Raw genomic sequence first — 20,199 nt, 5'->3', positions numbered from 1 at the left:
TAATTTTTATACATTAATGTCTCCTTTAAAGACTGTTTCTTCCTTCCAAATTTCTTGTTTAAATTTGAGTGTATAATTTTCCTCATGTTTTAATTCAGTCTAATTAGGTACTTTCTATCCAGCTTTAAATTCCAGACAAGTCTACCTGGATGACTGAGAATCTTCAACATGATGGAATGCACACAACCCATTTGGAGGCTAGAACATATGAAGAAAGATTGCAGGAATTGGGTATGTCTGGTGAAAAGGGGTGACATCATAGCAGTGTTCCAACATCTGAGAGGTTGCCACAAAGAAGAGGCCAATCTATCCTCCAAAGCACTTGAAAGCAGGACAAGCAGCAATAGATGGAAACTAATCAAAGAAAGAAACAATATAAAAGTAAGAAATTTCCTGAAGAATAATCAAATCAGTGGAACGACTCACTTTCAGAAGTTGTTTGTGCTCCATCACTGGAGGCTTTTAAGAGACTCAACAGCCACTTGTCTGAATTGGTACAGGGTCTCCTGTTTCAGCAGGGCATTGACTAGAACTCCAAGGTCCCTTCCAATGCTGTTATTCAATAGAAATGCAGGGCATCATATCCAACCACTCACAAGGCTTCTAGTTAGTATGCTTTCCAGCCTTGGAGTTATAACTGCTGAAATACCTCATAATTTGGGAGTCAGGTCTTCAAAATGAGATCTATTTCTGATCAAGTTTTGATTACACATGCTAGTTGCACATGTTCAAAGACTGAGTCATATACTGTGTACCTTTCAGTCCTTGTAATGGTTACGTATGGTGCCCTAAAAAAAAACACCACCCCTTTTCCCCAAGTAATAGTAAGATCTTAAAAAAAACCTCAGTTCAGTATGATGCAAAGTCCACGTTTCAGATCACGAATCAAGAAAAGGTAACAAAAACTTTATTCCAATACAGGTAGCTGAATCCAGTTGGTAAAGTTGAATAAATAGATGTGCTGCTTTAAAAAATTGCCAGGGAGCTAAATCGGGTATGTTTGTTTATTCCCTTTTGCTATCAACATCACTGAATGTTATCTGGTGTCCCATTACATATCCCAAAGGTTGGATGCTTGTGCTTTGTCACAGTGTATTCTGTCCAAACTTTAGAGGTGCGAATGGGAAATATTTTGGTTCATTGCTAGAGAACAAAGGCTCATTTTTGTTGAAAATATATGTGGGGAGAATTCCTGCTTGCTTCTAGAATAGGGGGCTAAAGACAATCACTTTTGTTGCCATTAGCCGTAATAATTGCATTTTATTTTTCTATTGTAACGTTGCTTTTCTGCAAGAAGGGTAATAATGACTTTGGCCATGTAAGAACAGCATAGGTACACTCCTCAGGACTCCAAATTGCCCACTGTGTATTAAAAGTTCTGAGTAGGGAGCCCTACTCAAAATTAACTTGAACAGTTCTATCAGAAATTTTGACAGTTTGGCAGCTATGGTTGTTATGTGCTCAAGCTGTTTTCTTTACGGATTCTTCTGGTCATATAAAAAAAGTTTTTGTCTCTTAACAATTTCTTCAAGTTAAGGCTGTTTCGGGGTCAAATATTCTTCTGAATCTTGACTGGCAATCTAAAAAAGCCAATTTACCAAGTAATATGTAAATAAACATTTGCTAAATAGTTGCCCATCATTAGTAATCTGCTTTAAGTTTGTTTTCTATATTTAAAATGAAAAATCTGAAAATTGAAAACTTTAAAAATATTTAGTGGTTTATTTTGTATTAAACCCATTTTCAATCAAACTGCTGCTATAAATGTTTTATATATTCTAATTCATATGGTAAAAAAGACCTGTACATAAACACTAATTCCCATTTCATTTTGACTGTTTTAAGAATCTGAAAGATTAACATTTTAAAAAATAAATTCCTTCACTTTGCTAATTAAAGAGACAGAGGAAGAAAAGAAAGTGATTAGTTTTAACAAAATTTAGCGAATGGACAATTTATACGAAAACATAATTTTTAATCAGGAAAAAAGCAGAAAACAGGGTGACAATGAACTTATTTACAGAAATTCCTCTTTACAGTTTTTATCAATTACAATTCCTAGGTTACACAATTACACAATGAAAGTAAATAAAAACCACTAAGCACTTTGTACTGCTTCCAGTATTACTTTTTGCCAATTCTGATTAGCAGATGCCCAACCACTTGAAGTTACATTATGGTTTTCAAACAGCATCAGTAACAAGAAGAGTTCCAAGCAGCTCTTGGGTGTGGTTATAATAATGTATCACAGCTAAGAGGACCTTCTCTCTTCTGTCTAGTTTCTTCAAATAAGATCAGCCACTAGATTAAAGAAAGAAACAGTGGTGTGAAAATAATGAAAAGATGGCAGGTTTTATGGAAACCTTCATTACAATATAGACAAAGCTACTAAAAAAACTGATCACATGGCCGGCAGCATTTGAGAAACAATTCACAAATATTACTTCTACAAATTCAAGACTGTTCACTAGGCTAACTGAAAAGACCAAAACTTGATCCGTAAACTGTGGACCAATTTAGTTTGTTCAGTTCATATAAAGCGAGCTCTGCCAGCCAACACTAACATTGTTAACTTGCATGGTTTAAAAGTGTAACATACCTTGTGAACAAGCCGATTGCTGTTTGCTACGTTATTAAATAAAGCATTACGGTACAATATGTGCACCCTGTCACAATTTGGATAATACTTAAGTGAAATATGACTACAAAAAAACAAAACCCTATTAAATCCACAAAAAGAATGGCTACTCAGTTTAAATACATTCAGAGCCAAGAGTGTCTATGGAGAGTCTCAGTCACCCAGGTCGTGGTTGTCCCAAAGGTGCTTTTTCAAGAAGCAACTGGACTTTCTTCAGCTCTGATTGATTTGAAGAAGCTTCTTAAATGACAAGCAAAATGTCTTCAAAGAAAAAACGAAGTCCAGTTGCATTTTGAAAAAGCGTCTTTGGGTCAGAGCCAAGAGGAAGAATTCCTTTCAGTAGAAGAAATTTGGCCTTGCTTTATTCTCCTGAGCAGGCAGGAGAATCAGTTGTTTTTAATTTATGTTAGGGTTGTTTGCGTTTATTTCTAATTTGGTGCCTAATATTGATGAGGCACTAAAGGCACAGCTGCTGTTCACAGGCAGGAACATCTAAAAAGGGAGTAAAAGAGCCAAAAAGGCAGCATTCAATCCTTTAAATATATCTTCTTCTGCATGTAACATTTTTCCTCACCAATGAACCATTGTAATATCTATAAAATCTTCTTGTGGTGTTAGGCAATACTGAGGAAAAAGGTTTCATTATGATTTTTGTGCTTTCTACATATTGTTAAGTTTTCCAATACTTTTGAAAAACGAATGAAAAATGGTAAGGGGGGAGGCAAAAAAAAAAATCTTAATTTTTCTAATATCCTGTGGTTAACTATCTTCTACAAGAAATTAAGTCACTCACCGTTCATTGGCATTTCATCAATCTGGGTAGAATAGTATTGCTCAATGTCTCGCAGGATACGAATATCGTCATTCTTTACAAAGTTGATTGCAACACCTTTACGACCATAGCGGCCTGATCTACCAATCCTGGTGGGAGATTACAAACCAGTTAACATATGAGAACCTAAACTGGCTCAGATTCAGTGCAGAATTCTGTGTCTTTTACTGCCCCTGGCAGAACCAACTACAGTGAAGAACTTTTGTGTCAGAGCCTGGCCAACTACTTACCTTATATACTTAAAGGCAGAAGCAACTTTCGTGTTAACTGACAGGATTGGTGTAAATGTGGCATCTCCCATTATTTTTATTTCAGGTAATTTTACTATTCAAACATTTAACATTATGAATTCATTTTAGAAAAATGATTTTAAAAAACTTAAGATTTTTTTTCCCTTGAAATATACATGTACGCCTACCTGTGTATATACAATTCTCTGTTGTTGGGCAAATCATAGTTAATGATCAGGGACACCTGAGGAACATCCAGACCCCTTGCCCAAACATCTGTAGAAATTAGAACTCGGCTGTAAAAAGAAAAAGGAACAAATTTACATACTCACAAAGGTGACACAATGGATCGCACCGTATCTATTCATACCAGAGATGGCACTTGCTGAATAAATACCAAGATACCAGGCTAATCTCAAACAAAAAAATAGTAACTGATGAAAGCTGACCTAGAACATTAGCTGTCATTCTAAAATACTCTGATGCTCAAGCTAGAGAAATTTAAAAATAGATGTACACAACAACCTCATGTCACTCTAAGCAACCATCTAGCAAAAAGCTAGAAGATGGTTTTGAATTGTATTTTGGGGAGAACATCAGGAAACAAAAGTGCTCTTACCTTGCCCCAGATCTGAACTCTTTCATGATGGACTCTCTTTCCTTCTGAGGCATATCACCATGCATTGATGAAACAGTGAAGTTAGCTTCTCTCATTTTCTCAGTCAGCCAATCAACCTGACCCAGGAATTAGCCACAATTAGTTTTATATCGACATGGAGTAACCTAGAAAAAGTTAACTTTCTCTATAATGCACCCTGCATTTAATTCCACCCATTTGTTAACTTGAACAGAAATTATGCAATATTATCTTGGAACTTATACTAATACTTGGCTGACATACCTTCCTCTTGGTATTACAGAAGATGACTGCTTGTGTAATAGTGAGTGTATCATACAAGTCGCATAATGTATCAAACTTCCATTCTTCTCTCTCTACTGCCACAAAGAACTGTTTGATCCCTTCAAGAGTTAACTCATCACTAAGAAAATGGAAAAATATATCCAAACTAACCTTGTTGCTTATGTAAAGCACTTTTATTTTACTCTTCAGTCAAAATGACTTCGAGGACTGTTTACAAGAATGAATAACAATATACATTATAAATGAACAAATTGGGAAGAAGGGGAAAAGTATATTCAGACAATTATCCTTAAGCAACAAACAGCTCAAAATCACTGGGCTACTGGCTAAACAGAGTAGCTCTTATTTCCATTCCTTTTTTTTTCCTCATTCTGCCCTATAATTTTATATATTGGTTACTATGATACTTAAATAATATCTATCAGACATTAAACTTAGGAAACAAAAACTTTCATAACTGAGTAAATATTTTTACAATATTTTAAATCAGAAAAGGCAAGCAATGCAGTTTTAAGCACTGAACTGTTGCTCTGGAAATAAAAAATTAAGAGCTCTGATACACAATGGCAACAATATGCTACAAAATTTCTATTTTAGCCATAAGCTTATTGGTTACACGAGGACATAAACTAAAAACAATTTGTGGTCTTTCCTCTTCTCCACAACATTTTTAAGGAAACAGAAAGCTGCTACAGACATGCATGTCCTTCAAACGCAATAGAAATAATCACATCCATAGGTAGCGAAAGCAATGTTCAAAATTTGATCAATTTTAATGGGTCTTAACTTGATTTAACCAGTTGTGTAAATTGGACAACATAGCAAACACTGATTAATTAAATATATTTCTTCATGCTGCTGGCACAGAAATGGAAGGAGGGGAGTGATATACTCTGGGGCAGAAATATCTGGTAATATTATATCTGGAACTTTCATTTAGGATGTATACCTGTAATACTGGGGAAACTTCTCTGATTTTTAAATTTCCTTCCTCCAAAAGCAGAGATGGGATATAATTTTGGAATTGACATGTTTCTTCCAATTTACCTTTATTATTAAATTATTTTAATAATGTTTGCAAAATCCTGAACTCAAAAAGCTCTCAGATGGAGCTTGTTCAGGATTAAGCTACATGATCTAAATTGGTAATCCAGATCTTTTCTGTATCCCTAACCTGGCTGACTTTTATATTAATCAATTTGCAATAGAAAGAAGATCATTTAAGTAGTAAGTCACAGATCATAAAAGAAACAGAGAAATGTGTTCAGACATTTGTTCTTTGTTCTAGTTCAGATCTGAAGTATCAAATTCGAAACTTGACATATGCCCAAAGCTGGAACATAATGTTAAAATTACTAACCGTTTCACCAGAATACGAATAGGATCAGTCATAAATTTGTTGGTCATCTCCAAGATCTCATGTGGCAAAGTGGCACTGATGAGAACTACCTGTGTGGCTGGAGGAAGGTATCTATACACATCATAAATCTGTTCTTTAAAACCTGTATAAGCCAAATAACATAAAAATGATAGAATAAAATCTGGAAGCCTTTTTATACAGTATTTTGCTTTTATGAAAATATGCATTACAAAAATTGCTCTAAGTAGTCCATGTCCAAGAACTATGCTTGTAATTAACACAGGCTGGAACACTAGAGGCACCTGATGTTCAACTCTATAGTGTTAGGCAATTGATCAGATGTTATTTACTTGTCATAAAAAGCTACCGAAATTGGGATGCATGTTTAACTTTGTCTACTACTAAGACAGCAACTAAACTATGTATCCTTTAAGGTTTTGGTTTCTTGTTTTATTTTTTTAAAAGAGGGCTAGGAACATTTGGGATTTACATATTCTTTACCTTTATTGAGCATCTCATCAGCTTCATCCAAAACCAACATTTTGATAGCACGAGTCCTTAAACTTCTGCGACGAATCATATCTGGAAGATTTCAAATCTCTATCAACAGTCACCAAAAGTATTAGAAACAATTCCTTGTCCCGCAGACAGAATATTCAAAAATCCTTTGAACCATCAATTCAAAATGATATCATTTCGGAATATTGCCTGAAAAGCTTCTGGGGCATATTATGCAAATGACTATGTGTTTCTGAAGTAAAGTTGGAAGAATCAGCAGCATGAAGGCTACCTGGGTGGAAAATTCAAAAGTAGCAACAAAGGAAAAAATGGTGCCTGTCTCCTATGTGAACTGGGAGCTAGAGCCAGATATGGCCTTCAGGCTACTTACTAGCCACAACTGGTCTAAAATAACTAGCAGTTATCCTTCCTGATAGTTTCCAAACATAAAGGTCAAGGGAATTAAGTAATAAAACAATTTTGATTCAAATCTAGAGTATAAGGTAACTGAAAACTATAATGAGTCCAAACAGAATTTTAGCCAAAGTATTAACTATGGGAAATGGTATTATAGATAATTATATATTCACCAAATACACGACCAGGTGTGCCAGCAACAACATGTTGTCCATAATCCAGCTTTCTGATATCTTCACCAACATTGGTCCCACCAATACATGCATGACATTGGACATTCATGTAATCACCAAGAGCAAGTAGCCCCTGTAAAAATATATCAATAGGAGTTAAGAGTAAAGAGTAGTCCTAATACAAATCATGACATCCGTAACGGTTATACAAACAGAATGAATAGGCAAATCCTTATATGTGAATCCATTCTCCCCAGTGCCTATATTAAACATATTGTGCAATATGTGTTATCTGGCAATGTGTGTTATTTGGTACCTAGAGGCTGGATAACTGAATTGGTCATCTAGTTATGAGGCCACTGCTGTTCCCCTGTAGAAGCTTTATATATAATTATAGGAATTGTGTGGTGTAGTTTCACTTATCTTCTGTCATGTTCTCATCATATTCAAAATAAATAATAATTTTACCTTTGTAACTTAGTGTTTGATTCATGTCTATTATTACAATCATGTTCTTTTGAAATATGATAAATTACCACAGGACATTAATTTGTTGTATTTATGTCTTGTGTTTCTTTCACCATGGAACTCAAGATAAATTCTAAGCACTGCTGAGATCAAGCTATGCATGTGTTCTGAGAGTTACTCAATACCTCAGTAGAGGCAGTTCAAGGCTACAGGAATCTGGGCAAAGAACCCTCTTTGATGGAATGTTAAGTGTTTATCTGGCTTTGTTAAATCCACCACATAGTGCTGCTCACCACACTGCCAACCTGGCCACTGTATATCTGGGAGTGACCTCAAGGAACAGCATATTGAGCCTACAGGCATTCAGAATTTATAATGCTAGAGCACACTATCACTGTGCTAAATATTAATTCTAAAGGCATTTGTATACTATATCACTTGTTGGAGAGACTGTGTCCATACAGACTCCCTCAACCTAACCACAAACCACTAAGATTTCAATCTAAAGAGCACTGAAGAGGTCTCCTCGAATGGGAACAAAACATTTGCTATCAAATCGCCATGCTCAGAGAACCCAACAACATCATTACCAACCCGAGCTATTAATATTCAAAGATATTTCAAAGACTTCAATCTAATAGTACACCCTGATTCTAAACAGTCATTAGGCATTATTAAGTTGCAAATTGGAACAAAGAAAGAATTGGCCAGGGGCTTAAGTGCTGAAATATTCTTTTGCAAATATTATAATCTAACATTCATTTACCTTCTGAATTTGTACTGCCAACTCTCTGGTAGGTGCCAAAATTAACGCCTGGGTTTCACGAACCTAATTGAAAAAATGAATTATAGTTATATGATATTCAAAATTGTGATCACCTCCAAAAATTTATTTTAAATATCAACTGCTCCTTTTCAAAGGAAGTGTAAGTATAGTCCTAGAATACCATCCAAAGGGTAGAGGTCATTGTTCCATAAGATAATTTAACGTTTTCCACTCAAAATAATATATGCATCTTCATATAACAAACATATTACAAAAGTTACCTGGATGTCCAGACATTGTAATACAGAGATGGAAAATGTTGCTGTTTTGCCTGTTCCAGATTGTGACCTAGAAAGAAACAACTTAATAACTAAATTTGTAAATACACAAAAAATGATTTACTATATAAGATTAGCTTTGTATGGGTCTATTTAGGGAGAGTCATAACACCTTATATTTGTAGTGAAGCCATGTTTTCTAAGGCTGATTAACAGTTAACCATATGATGCACTGGTATTTGTAGATATTTGCAAATAAAATCTAGTTGATCTAGTTGATTCTGTATAATTTAATTCCAGTATCTTAAGAGTTGCGTAACACCTAAAATTAAAACAATATGTTCTTCCTATAAAAGACTTAAATAGTATGTCTTGTAGACAATATTCAATGTTACATGGAAAAAATAAACATATTAACACTACACTAAAATATATTTCTGAAGAAAAATAAACTTGTAAAAATCTTTAACACATAAGTTCTACTCTGACAAGTGGCAAATACACTGAATGAACAAATATTTATCATAATGAATGAAGGAAACTTAAATGCTCAACACAACTAGTATTCTCATTTTAGTTCCCTTTAAAAACTGAGAAACTGCTGTCTACTTTTTAACTGGAAAAAATATAATTAAAATAAAATGATTTGATCTCTTTTAAGGGATCACTGACAACTACTTAGAATTTTGTATTAATGTATTAATGGTTGTATATTATCATTAAAAGAAAAAAGAATGCAAAAAATCTGAACGACTGTGAAATAGCAGTTCAACATAAACTACTAAAAAATCAAGGGTCATGAAATTAAAAGGACTATTATTTTTTATTAAATGTGCTTAGAATTATACCATTAAACTTATGTTAAATCTCTGCTTCCAAAGGACTACTTATGAGCAAGAAACATCAAGAACAATTTATTTTTTAACTATTAAAATTATATCACAAAGCATACTCTTCAAATTATCCTTTTAGAATATAATTCCACTTACTGAGCAATCACGTCTCTTCCTTTAATTATCTGTTTAATTGCTCTCTGCTGGATAGCTGAAGGTTTCTCAAAACCTAGAAAAAAATGTTTTTAAATTACAATTTAGATTTTCCCTCCACAAACTATACTATCAAAACTGACTAAAATATTATAGTAAATAAACCACAAAGAAATGCAATGAAAACTAGAAGTAACATACATTTAAAATAAGCAAACAAAGGGGAGCTCCGGTTTGCAGCGCTTTGGGGCTAAGCCACCCCGTAGAGGTTGGTGAAGATAGGGGAGATCTGGCAGGGTCGAGAGGAATCGCACCTCTCCCCCCACCCCCAGCTGGCTAAACTCCCTTTTCCGAAGGCAGTTAGAGTGGCGGTCAGAAATGGCTGCCTCAAAGAAGCACTCAGCCGGAAAAGAAAGTGCAGGAGGAAGTTAAGAAGTGAAAGGTTTTGGCTGACCAGGACAAAAGCAACAACTAAGGTACCCTGGAATTTAAATTTTGTAAAAGATACATCGCTCCCTAAGAAGACTCGGAAGTGGCGAATGAAAGTTAAAAGGGAAAGTTTTTTTTTTCTTCACTCTCCTTCCTTACGTTGACAGCGAACTTATGAGAAATCGGAAAAACCCGCTTTGGCATTAAGAGGTATTTAAACGGGATAATTAAATGTCAAGGGGACAATAAGGATTTCTGAACATTAAAAAAAAAATCTTTTTCTTCTTGCTTTAAGTGGGAAGGGAGAGGAAAAGAATAAAAATAAGATTTGGAAGGAGGAGACTGCCTGGAATTTACAAGAATCTGATTAAATTCTAACAAGACTTCTAAAAGGTACATCTTAACTGGAACTTTGTAACTAAATAGCCCCAGGAAGAGAAAGTTAAAAAAGAAGAAAGTGCTAAAAGAAACAGTTTGTGTGTACTTGGATTGCTTGGTGACTTTGGGACTTTTGGAAATTATATCTAAATGATTAAAAACACTTGGGTGGTTGTTTGAAAAAAAAATTTTTTTTTTTTTACAATGGCATCGTCTGTGGATGAATTGAAAATGGAATTCAAAAAATATAAAGAAGAGGAACAAGAAGGGAAGGGCTCTTTTGGCTCTGTTTTTCACTTCTTAGAAATGGCGATTTGTACCTATGAGAAACTGATTGCGCAACAAGAAGGTTGGGACAAAGAAGAAGCCATCTTTGATGAACAAGTAACTTCAATTAGGGAAGAAGGGGGAAAGGGGGGAAAGAGAATGGAGATTTTAAGACCCCAAAAAACAACCAAAAAAGGGAAAAATAAGGTGCAAAGTGGATATAAGGCTAGAAAGCAACAGAAAAAAGGAACACAGAAGAGGGAAATGGAGGTGGAGAGACAAGGGGATAAAAGGGGCAGAGAGAAAAAGCAAGGGAGGAAGGAAGGGAAGAGAAGCTACAAAGGTGTGAAACAAGATGTAAAGAAACAGGATTTATTTAGAGATAATGGGTAAAAATCTAACTGAAAAGGTGATTCTGCAAAGGTACATAAGATTGTATTGTTATATTTGTATTAGAAATTATGTTAGAAGATTGGAAATAACATAAGACTAAAAAGTGGGATAAAATATTCAGTGTAACTCAGTGAAACTTTTATGAACAAAATAAATGAAATGAAATAAATGAGAGAATTGAATTAGGAAGGAATGGGAACACCTCAATGATATGTTTTAAAATAAGCAACTATGGAAAGTTTATAAGTGTTCCCACAGAAGTATGATACTTATATGAAAAGTAATGTGTAAAATGTTTAAGATTTAAATGAATATTAATATTAACAATAGAGTTGAATTGACATGGATTTGTGGTTTTAATTATATGATATATTTACAATTTTTTCTCTTTTTAAAATATAGTGTGTAATTTTAGAATGTACTAAGCAGAATCCGAATGGAAGTTATGTATTATATTAGTGTTACAAATTTAGGGGAAAGATATAAAGGCATCATACTCCAATCAGTGATTACAGGAGAAATTTTGTTTAATGAGAAAAGACAATAGACAGCTGGAAACAGGACAAAGAATATAAGTATAATGATCTGAACTGAGATGAAATAAATAAAATAAAATTAAGAAATTTAAAAGAGGGGAGAAGCTATAAAGAAAATGTAGAATGGTAACAAGATATGGAATGGAATATAAAATGAACATGAATTTGAATTTGTGTCTGTACGAAAAGATGTAACCCGGGATCAAGCTGCTTTCAAAAAATATGTTTTATGTTTTTAGTGTTGTTTATGTTTGTTTTTAAAAATCAATAAAAAAATTCAAATAAAATAAGCAAACAAACAGCTCCCTACCACTTGTTTTAAATAAGTTTTAGTAACATTTTGGATTGAAGATATTAGGTAGGTAAGGCCAGAATCAAGAATAATACTGCATTCATATATGTCTGAATAAATCTGTTACTACTCTTGAATAATAAACGACTTATCTAGTGATTCTACAGGAATGAATAAAGGACCTGATTTTTAGGTCCTCCAATTACAGCAGCAGGAATCATCTCTGCTGGTTTTCCTGTCTTTTTGCAACTGACATTTATTATCCATGTTAAGTGTGAGAGAATTTCTTTAAAAAAAAAAAGTATACTGCCTAGAAACTAGCCATTCCTGAATAGCTGTTTAGGCTCCAACTTTGTATCCCCAAGGTTTGGAGGAAGATAACTTTCATTTTCTAGTTCATATATCAGTGCTTGACAAAAGAACGATTACCCTATGTGTTATTCGTGTAACATGGCAAAACTTCAACCCACTTAGGAATTTACCAAGAATTTTAATGTGTTCGCCAAAGTTAAAACTACGAATCTCATTGTATCTCGCTCATTTCAACAAATACACTTCTTTAAAACACAAGGACAGAATCTGAAGCTGGAAAAGGCAGAGAGTTTCAAACATCTGCAAATTGCTGGGGGATTATTTAGAAATGCCACTAATGGAGGCTTCCATCAAATTATCAACAAATTAGCTCGATACCCATGCTTCGTTATAAAACTATGTGGTCAGGCTTAGTTTTGGGGAAGGAAAATAAGGGGTATTAAGAAATAGTAATGATCTGATGGTCATTTCAAAAAAATCCTTTCTTACTGAGCACCTAGAAGCCAAATTTAACGTTTGTAGGCTTTACCGTTCTGGAGATTTTGTGATGAGGCATAAGTGCTTTTTTGCATAGTTAGATTAGAAAGATAAAATAGATCAGGTAGACAGATAGATACCAAAGGGAAGCTTACGATCCAAGTCTGACCCTGACCCCTTCCTTGCTCCATTTCGTAGAGACTACATTTAAGGCCCAGCTACCCTAGAATGAGAGACGAGTGAACGGATGCAGAGGGGAAGCTTTTGGTCCCCCATTAACCGCTTTCTGAAGTTGTGCGGCCACACAACTAAAGCCGTGGTTCCCCTTTCTCAGCCCCATCCCTCCAGCCCCCCCACCCCCACCCCTCACCGTAGGCGTAGATGCCGCGCAGCAGGTCCTCCCGTAGGCCCATGGTGTCGAAAGTGGGGGTGACGTCCACCTCTTCGCTGGTCTCGAATTCCACCTTTGTCATGTCCTCCTCCTTCAGCAGCCGCTTCCGAGCAGAGCCCGTCCCACCTCCCGTAATCCCCGACATCGCTTCGCACCGACTTCTAGGCCTTGGCCCACCAAGCAAGACCGGCCGACACCCGCCTAGATCAAGAAAGCTCAACGTGCCGAAAGGCCCGCCCTACGTAATTCCTGCGACACAACTACGAGGCGGCGCATGCGCTTTTACCTCGCTTCCGACGCGCGCCGTGACGCACAGATGGACGTTGAACGAAGCCTTACGCTCAGGGTCGTACGCTCGTTTCCTTAGAGATAAGAATGCGAATAGAATAACGAAGAGGTTCTTTTCGACGAGGGTGTTTGGTAGTATAGTACGTTCTGCTTTAATTCAATCAGAGCGAAAGCCGTCTACAGTATTGAAAGCAATTGAAAGTGCAACGTAGGTTTGAGAAAGCATATGGTCAAAGAGCAGCGGCTCCAATTACTAATTTTAAAGTTTGTGCCATAATGAATTTGATATATTTTAAAGCGCCACAAGAGTCTTGTTTCCTGCACGAACACATTCTTTTGAATGAAAGCCTTATGTTAGGTACTGAGAAAAATGGCTGTAGAAGATATACACACATACACAGACACTGGTTTTCTTCTACTTTTCAGAAGTTTCAGATACAGTCCACAAGTTTTAAAGTTGCCAAGGTTGGAGACCCCTGCTTTGGAGAATAGCTTGATTCCTTCTTCTTTGTGACAACCCCTGAGATATTGGAACACAGCTATCATGTCTCCCCTAGTCCTTCTTTTCATTAGACTACACATACCCAGTTCCAGCAACTATTCTTTATATGTTTTAGCCTCCAGTCCCCTAATCATCTTTGTTGCTCTTCTCTGCACTCTTTCTAGAGTCTCAACATTTTTTCTACACCGTGGTGACCAAAACTAGATGCAGTATTCCAAGTGTGGCCTTACCAAGGCATTATAAAGTGGTATTAACACTTCATGTGATCTTGATTCTAAAAGTACAAGATTTTTGTAGGTTAGATAAATAGGCTGAAAACAAAGATATATCCTAAGGAGTGAGAAGTCAAATGCACTGGGGATTTCTTGCTTTGAATCAATACTAATAGAATAACAGAGTTGGAAGGGACCTTGGCAAAATTCTAGTTAGTACAATCCCCTGCTGAAGCAAGAAATACTTGTGAAAAAGATCTGCTGAAGCAAGAAATACTTGTGAAAAAGATCTTGGAACAGTAGTTGAAATATAAATATAAATACAAATATGAATTTAAATTAGCTATGTCATCTGGCTGCAAAACAAAGCAATCCAATTTTAAGCTAGATCAACAGAGGCAGATAGATCAGAGCCTCTCTCATGTAGTGCATTCAGTTCTGGCACTATATTAAAAAGCTTTCTAAAAAATTGGAACAAGTTCAGAAAACAGCAGTGAAGATGAACATAGAATTTGCAATGGAATTTAGGAATTCCATGTATTGGCCTTGTTAAGAGGAAGCTGAGAAGGGTTATCGTAACACTTTTCACATGAATAGGAGGCTACAAAGAAAGTAAAGACATAGAATAGAATAGAATAGAATAGAATAGAATAGAATAGAATAGAATAGAATAGAATAGAATAGAATTCTTTATTGGCCAAGTGTGGTTGGACACACAAAGTATTTGTCTTGGTGCAAATACTCTCAGTATACATCAAAGATAACATACATTCGTCAAGAATCATAAGGTACAACACTTAGAGATAGTTATAGGGTACAATAAGCAATCAAATCATACTAGGAAACAGTTGATATCAATCGTAAGGATACAAGCAACAAAGTTACATACAGTCACAAGTGGGAGGGGATGGGCGATAAGGAGTGATGAGAAGATTAATAGTAATAGTGCAGTGACTTTGTAATGGTTGAACAGTGTTGAGGGAATTATTTGTTTAGCAGAGTGATGGCTTGGGGGGGAACTGTTCTTGCATTTAGTTGTTCTGGTGTGCAGTGCACACCAGAACAACATATAGCATTGTTTTGAGGGAAAGAGTTGAAATAGTTTATGTCTGGGATGTGAGGGGTCTGTAAATATTTTCACAGCCCTCTTTTTGACTTGTGCAGTATACAGGTCCTTGATTGAAGGCAGGTTGGTAGTAATTGTTTTTTTCTGCAGTTCTAATTATCCTCTGAAGTCTGTAGACCTGCCGGGTTGCAGAATCAAACCAGACAGTTATAGAGGTGCAGATGATAGACTCAAGAATTCCTCTGTAGAATTGTATCAGCAGCTCCTTGGGCAGTTTGAGCTTTCTGAGTTAGCGCAGAAAGAACATTCTTTGTTGTGCTTTTTTGATGACATTTTTGATGTTAGGTGTCCATTTTAGGTCATGTGATATAGTAGAACCTAGAAATTTGAAGGTCTCTACTGTTGATACTGTGTTGTCTAGTATTGTAAGAGGTGGTAGTATGGGAGGGTTTCTTCTAAAGTCTACACCATAAAGACCTATCATTCAAGTTGGCTTCAAGTTACAAGTATTTTCATTTTACATTAAGACAAGTTAGAGCCTCCTTTCCCATCTCTGTGTCCTCCAAATGAGTTGGGCTATTTACAACTGCTCCTATTATCCCCAACAACCATGGTAGTTGGAGTCCTAGACGGCTGAAGAACATTAGCTGAATAAAAACTGACTTGCCAGATCCAAAGCAGCTGTCAAGGCAGCAGTCGCACAAATCCAACATGGAACAAGTCATATAGAATACGGAATATTTTCCTTCTGTGTAAACGGTATTTCGAAAATTTTCCTTCCGCCACACGAAACTATTAATTGCATGTATGTTATCGGGCAGCACTCTCGTTTCTGCAGCCGAAGCCATCCCGGGGAATTTTCCTAGCCCGGCTGCCCTCAGTTCTCGCCATGCGAAGCAGCAGAGACTTAACGACCCGTTTGGAGCCCAGTTCCTCCTCTCCCGGTAACATGCAGCAGTTGCCAAGAGGTACCCGCTTGAGAGGAAGACGAGAAAGCTGCATCTGGCTAGCAGGCGTTGGAAGCAGGCTGGGAAGCGAGGCCGAAGCGCCTGCGAGCCCGTGGCCGCTTCCTCACCGCCGCTAGGGGAGGAGCGCCTGAGGAGAGAAACCTAGCGCACGCTGGTATTCAGACTCTGGGGAGACAAAGGGGCTGGGAGCTTTTCTTCAGAAGTGCCTGCGCGGTGAGGATGCTGCTTGGCTAGTAAAGGACCCCGGAGAAAGTAGGTGCTGTTGCGCGGTGCCGGACTTTGGTGGATCCGAATATTCCTCCTTAACTCGAGACACGAAAGTGAAGTGAAGTGTGGAAAAACATTGGCCTCAGAGGAAATTCGGTTTTAATTCCCGCCCTTGCGGGGCAATTGGTTTGGGTGTGTGAGTCTGTGCTTTCATCTAGATAGGAAAACACCACTTTTGCTTCACTTACGGTTTCATGTCTTCAAAGTTTTTATTTTACAATACTCGATAAAAACTGGGTTTATCCACTGCTTTAAAACCAGGCTTTCCAGACCGGACATGGAGGTTGTTTTCTTTTTCTTTTTTTCAGTGACTTGCTTTTAGCATGTTTTGACGTGTATTCTAACCCAATCTGTATGAATTATCCTCCTTTAATATACCGGGGGCTGCTTCCCTTTATCTGTTATCAGATGGTTAACTTGCAGCCATTTATGCTTCCATAAATTACAAAAAACATTCAGCAGAGGCATTTGCTTTATGAAGACTCCTGAAATTTTTGGTTTCCATGAAATTCTTCAGATAAGAGAGAATATGTATAGGCAGCTATCTTTCAGAGTATGAAATGCTGGTTTTAGACTTTCTTTTGTTTGGAGAAATCAAATAAAAGGAAATTCAGAGAAAAAACTGCCTCTGTCCAAAGTAATGATTAAAGGAGAGAGAAGCTGTTACCCACAAAACATTTGTGCTGAACTTGAGATTTAAACCAATTTAAAGTTGTACAAACACACTTAGATAACTGCCCTAAATTCTTGGTAATTTAATTTCCAAAGAGTAAACCTTAGTTTTGCAAAGAACTATTGTTAGCTATTTGCACTGATAAGTGCTTAGGTTCCTATACTGTTTTCAACACATTATGAATACACATGTACTTTGTTTTTCTTCTATGAGCTTTGAGATGAGCCCTAGGTTATAGCAGAAATTTCAGGTATCTGATGGAAAAAAATTAGGATTTCCAATAATAGAAAAAATTGACAGGAAATGTATTATTTTTCTGATGATGGCCTAATTTTAGAAGTATGTTGAAATATTCTGGGAAAAGAAAGCAAAAATCTTGTTTCAGCCCAGAAGCTAATAGAACTATTGTAATTCTGACTTTGAAGGACAAGCAGAATTCTGTTGAAAAGCAAAGCCTAAATCCATTTGTCTCTCATGTTTAACTGGAGAAAACAATTAAGTACTAACTTTTTGTGGAGACATCACTGTTAGACATAGAGTATGTGCACATGCCTGTTCCTTGGCTACACCCAAGTGGTTTTGTGAATTTTTATAAAATTTGCCTTGTCTGACTTCTCCTTTAGTTCCATGTTGCCATTTAATATATGGTTAGATTTTTCTTCTTTTGTATAGTTTTATCAATTGATTATTTTCTGTCTGTTTCTTCTTTAATATTGCAATTTTGGAATACTCCAACATTATTTTAATGTGTACTGAACATTAACATTTAATGTTCTGTTTAGAGTTTATTATGTTTTCAATTGATCAGATTAATGATCCACTTTCCTCAGCTTTATCACAACAGAAGCCAAGTGTGGGTGCTTCAGATCTCTTTTTTAAGAAATAATACATGCAAGTAGCCTTTGGTATATGACCATAATTGAGTCCAGAATTACAGTTGTAAATCGTGTTGGTTGTAAGTGGATTATCATGTGACTGCACCTGATTTTATGACCTTCACTGCAGTGTTGTTAAATTAATGTGTCAATTCTTAAGTGAACATTGTTTGCAATAGGTTTTTTTCCAGAAACCAGAAGTAAATGCTAATTTCCCATTTTAAAAAAATCATAAATTCTGGTCATGTGACTGCTGGGCACTGCAAAGAGCTGTAAATATGGACTGGTTGCTAAGCACCCAAAATGTGATCGTATGACTATGGGGGCAGGGACATCAGAACTTCAAATTGGGTCATCCATATCCTGACATCTATCATAACTTTGGTCACTAAGTGAACAGTTATTGGTCAAGAACTACCTCTTGTCCTGTCACCTGGAGGGCACTAGATTAAGGGCAATTTGTAAAATTCTGTACATTTGAACTATCTTCTGCATTTCTACTCAGAGGTTCATTTGTGTAAGTCATCAGAAATCAAGCTCAACTTGAAGGAGACTATTTTAATTGCATCTAAATTTACACCTAAGAATCTGAACTTCAAAACTATGGAAACACTTGCATACCTTATAGAACATGGTGTCAATTTTTTGGCTTGTCTGGGCTGAATTGAGTGAAGAGAAATTGTCTTGGGCCAAATATAAAATATATAATATTTATTTATATATTGAATGTGTATGTATGTATGTATGTATGTATGTATAGTTATTTGTTTTTGCTAAAACTCATGTAACGTTACATGTAGGCTATGGTTTGTAGATCTCTGTTTTAGAATATGCCTTATAGAATGTGCCTTAGTTCTGCAAGACTTTTACTTTGCTTTTCTTAGATCTTTAGGAGATAAAAAACAGCCAACAACTGGAAACTGAGGCCAAATGGAATAAGAGATAAATTATAGCCTATGGTTTTACCCTAAAATATTGAAAGAAGTGTATGATAAGCATCTCTGTGGCAGAAATGCTTATTCGGGCATTCTTAATATGCCTTCCAGCATTAGCACAGTTGCTGTATGGCCAAGAATACTTTTGAGTCAACCTTTTTTCTCTATCAGCTGAAAATCTGCTTGAATGAGCTTTGAGAATTATGGACTGATGAGTTTTCCATTTTCTCACACATGTTTTTCTTGGTTATAGTTCTGGAAAGAAAGAGTTATATTACAAACTAAAAGAAACTGATACTTCAATCCTAAAAAGCTTTGGAGTAGAAGACTCCTCAGTTTTTAAAAAAAGAATTGATCTATTTATGATCTCTTTTGTTACAACACAATTTATGCAGTGCTGTGAATTTGGACTGAACCAGGCAGTTGCCCCAATCTTAAATAACACAATATCCCAAAGATCAGCAAATTGACCATAAGTGGGAGTTACTCATGACAGCATATAAGAGACCAGCCCCCATTATTTCAGGTCCAGATTAAATTGCTGGAAATATGTGGTCTACTTAATTATTTTTAAAAATTTGTCATTAGTTGAGAGATTGCAAGAGGCTGAATAGTGAGTAGATATGAAAGTAAGAGTGAAGAATGCTCTGTCTTATCTTGAGTGAATTCATGAGGCTGAATTCAGTTCTGAGCAAGTAATTTTCTAGGTTAAGGTCATAACAACTATGCCACACTTGTTTTTATAGAGATTGATCTCTGACTTCAGGGGAATACTAGTACCTGTAACTGAAGACAGAAACTCAGTGAAATATCCAATTTTGCAATGGAAAAGAAAAATAGAATTATGTTTAAGTTCTTAGTGTCTCTGGGAGGTTTTGACCCATCATATTTGTAGGTCATAAAGTTTGGAAGATCATTCTGAAGAATAAGAAAAAAAGTATGAGAAACCTTTTCAATCTGTTAATTTTAAAAGCTTTAACTGGAATTTCATAATATTGCACAATGTACATGTTGACTAATGTTATTTGTAGTTTGTTATATTGCACATGCATTTCAATCATACCGCTTAAGCTCAACAAATAACTCACTTTAAAATACCCACTCCTCCTAGATTGTGTGCTATATACTATGGGATGGGTGAGGAAGAGAACAGATACACCTCTCAGCTCAAGGATGTGTATGACAGCTGTGATACCACAGGCACTGGGTATTTGGACAAGGAGGAGCTGACTGAGTTGTGCCACAAATTACATCTGGAGGGAGAGCTCCCCTTACTTCTGGAAACACTTTTGGGAAATAATCACTTTGCCAGAGTAAGTAACTGCAAGACCTCCAAGGAGCTGTAAATAATTGCCTTTTTTCTGCCTGCC

The 20,199-nt window shown here is 36.1% G+C and overlaps 2 protein-coding genes across 6 annotated transcripts in view; one reads left to right on the top strand and one right to left on the bottom strand.

The window, feature by feature from the left end:
* Nucleotides 1–1,954: 1,954 nt before the first annotated feature.
* Nucleotides 1,955–13,338, bottom strand: EIF4A3 (eukaryotic translation initiation factor 4A3). Its single transcript, XM_026695973.2, has 12 exons — nucleotides 13,023–13,338; nucleotides 9,572–9,644; nucleotides 8,586–8,652; nucleotides 8,305–8,367; nucleotides 7,071–7,203; nucleotides 6,484–6,564; nucleotides 5,983–6,124; nucleotides 4,602–4,740; nucleotides 4,320–4,435; nucleotides 3,889–3,996; nucleotides 3,432–3,559; nucleotides 1,955–2,301 (listed from the first exon to the last, which is right to left on the bottom strand). The coding sequence occupies exons 1-12, from the start codon at nucleotides 13,186–13,188 to the stop codon at nucleotides 2,285–2,287; spliced, it is 1,233 nt and encodes a 410-aa protein (XP_026551758.1). The 5' UTR covers nucleotides 13,189–13,338; the 3' UTR covers nucleotides 1,955–2,284.
* Nucleotides 13,333–20,199, top strand: part of NINL (ninein like) — a 36,920-nt gene continuing 30,053 nt past the window's right edge. The window contains exons 1-2 of one of the 5 annotated variants that reach the window (XM_087931184.1): nucleotides 13,333–13,539; nucleotides 19,941–20,142. In XM_087931184.1, coding sequence (XP_087787310.1) covers nucleotides 19,963–20,142 — 180 coding nt within the window. In that variant the 5' untranslated portion in view covers nucleotides 13,333–13,539; nucleotides 19,941–19,962. Of the gene's footprint in view, nucleotides 13,544–15,957; nucleotides 16,332–19,940; nucleotides 20,143–20,199 lie in introns of those variants that run through there. The other 4 variants (XM_087931175.1, XM_026695967.2, XM_026695969.2 and 1 more) reach the window with 4 other exon arrangements.

Source organism: Pseudonaja textilis, chromosome 1 (genome assembly GCF_049901715.1).
Source record: "Pseudonaja textilis isolate UNSWEBS1 chromosome 1, rPseTex1.2, whole genome shotgun sequence".
Classification (NCBI taxonomy): Eukaryota; Metazoa; Chordata; class Lepidosauria; order Squamata; family Elapidae; genus Pseudonaja; species Pseudonaja textilis.
This window is presented reverse-complemented; position numbering and strand designations above follow the sequence as displayed.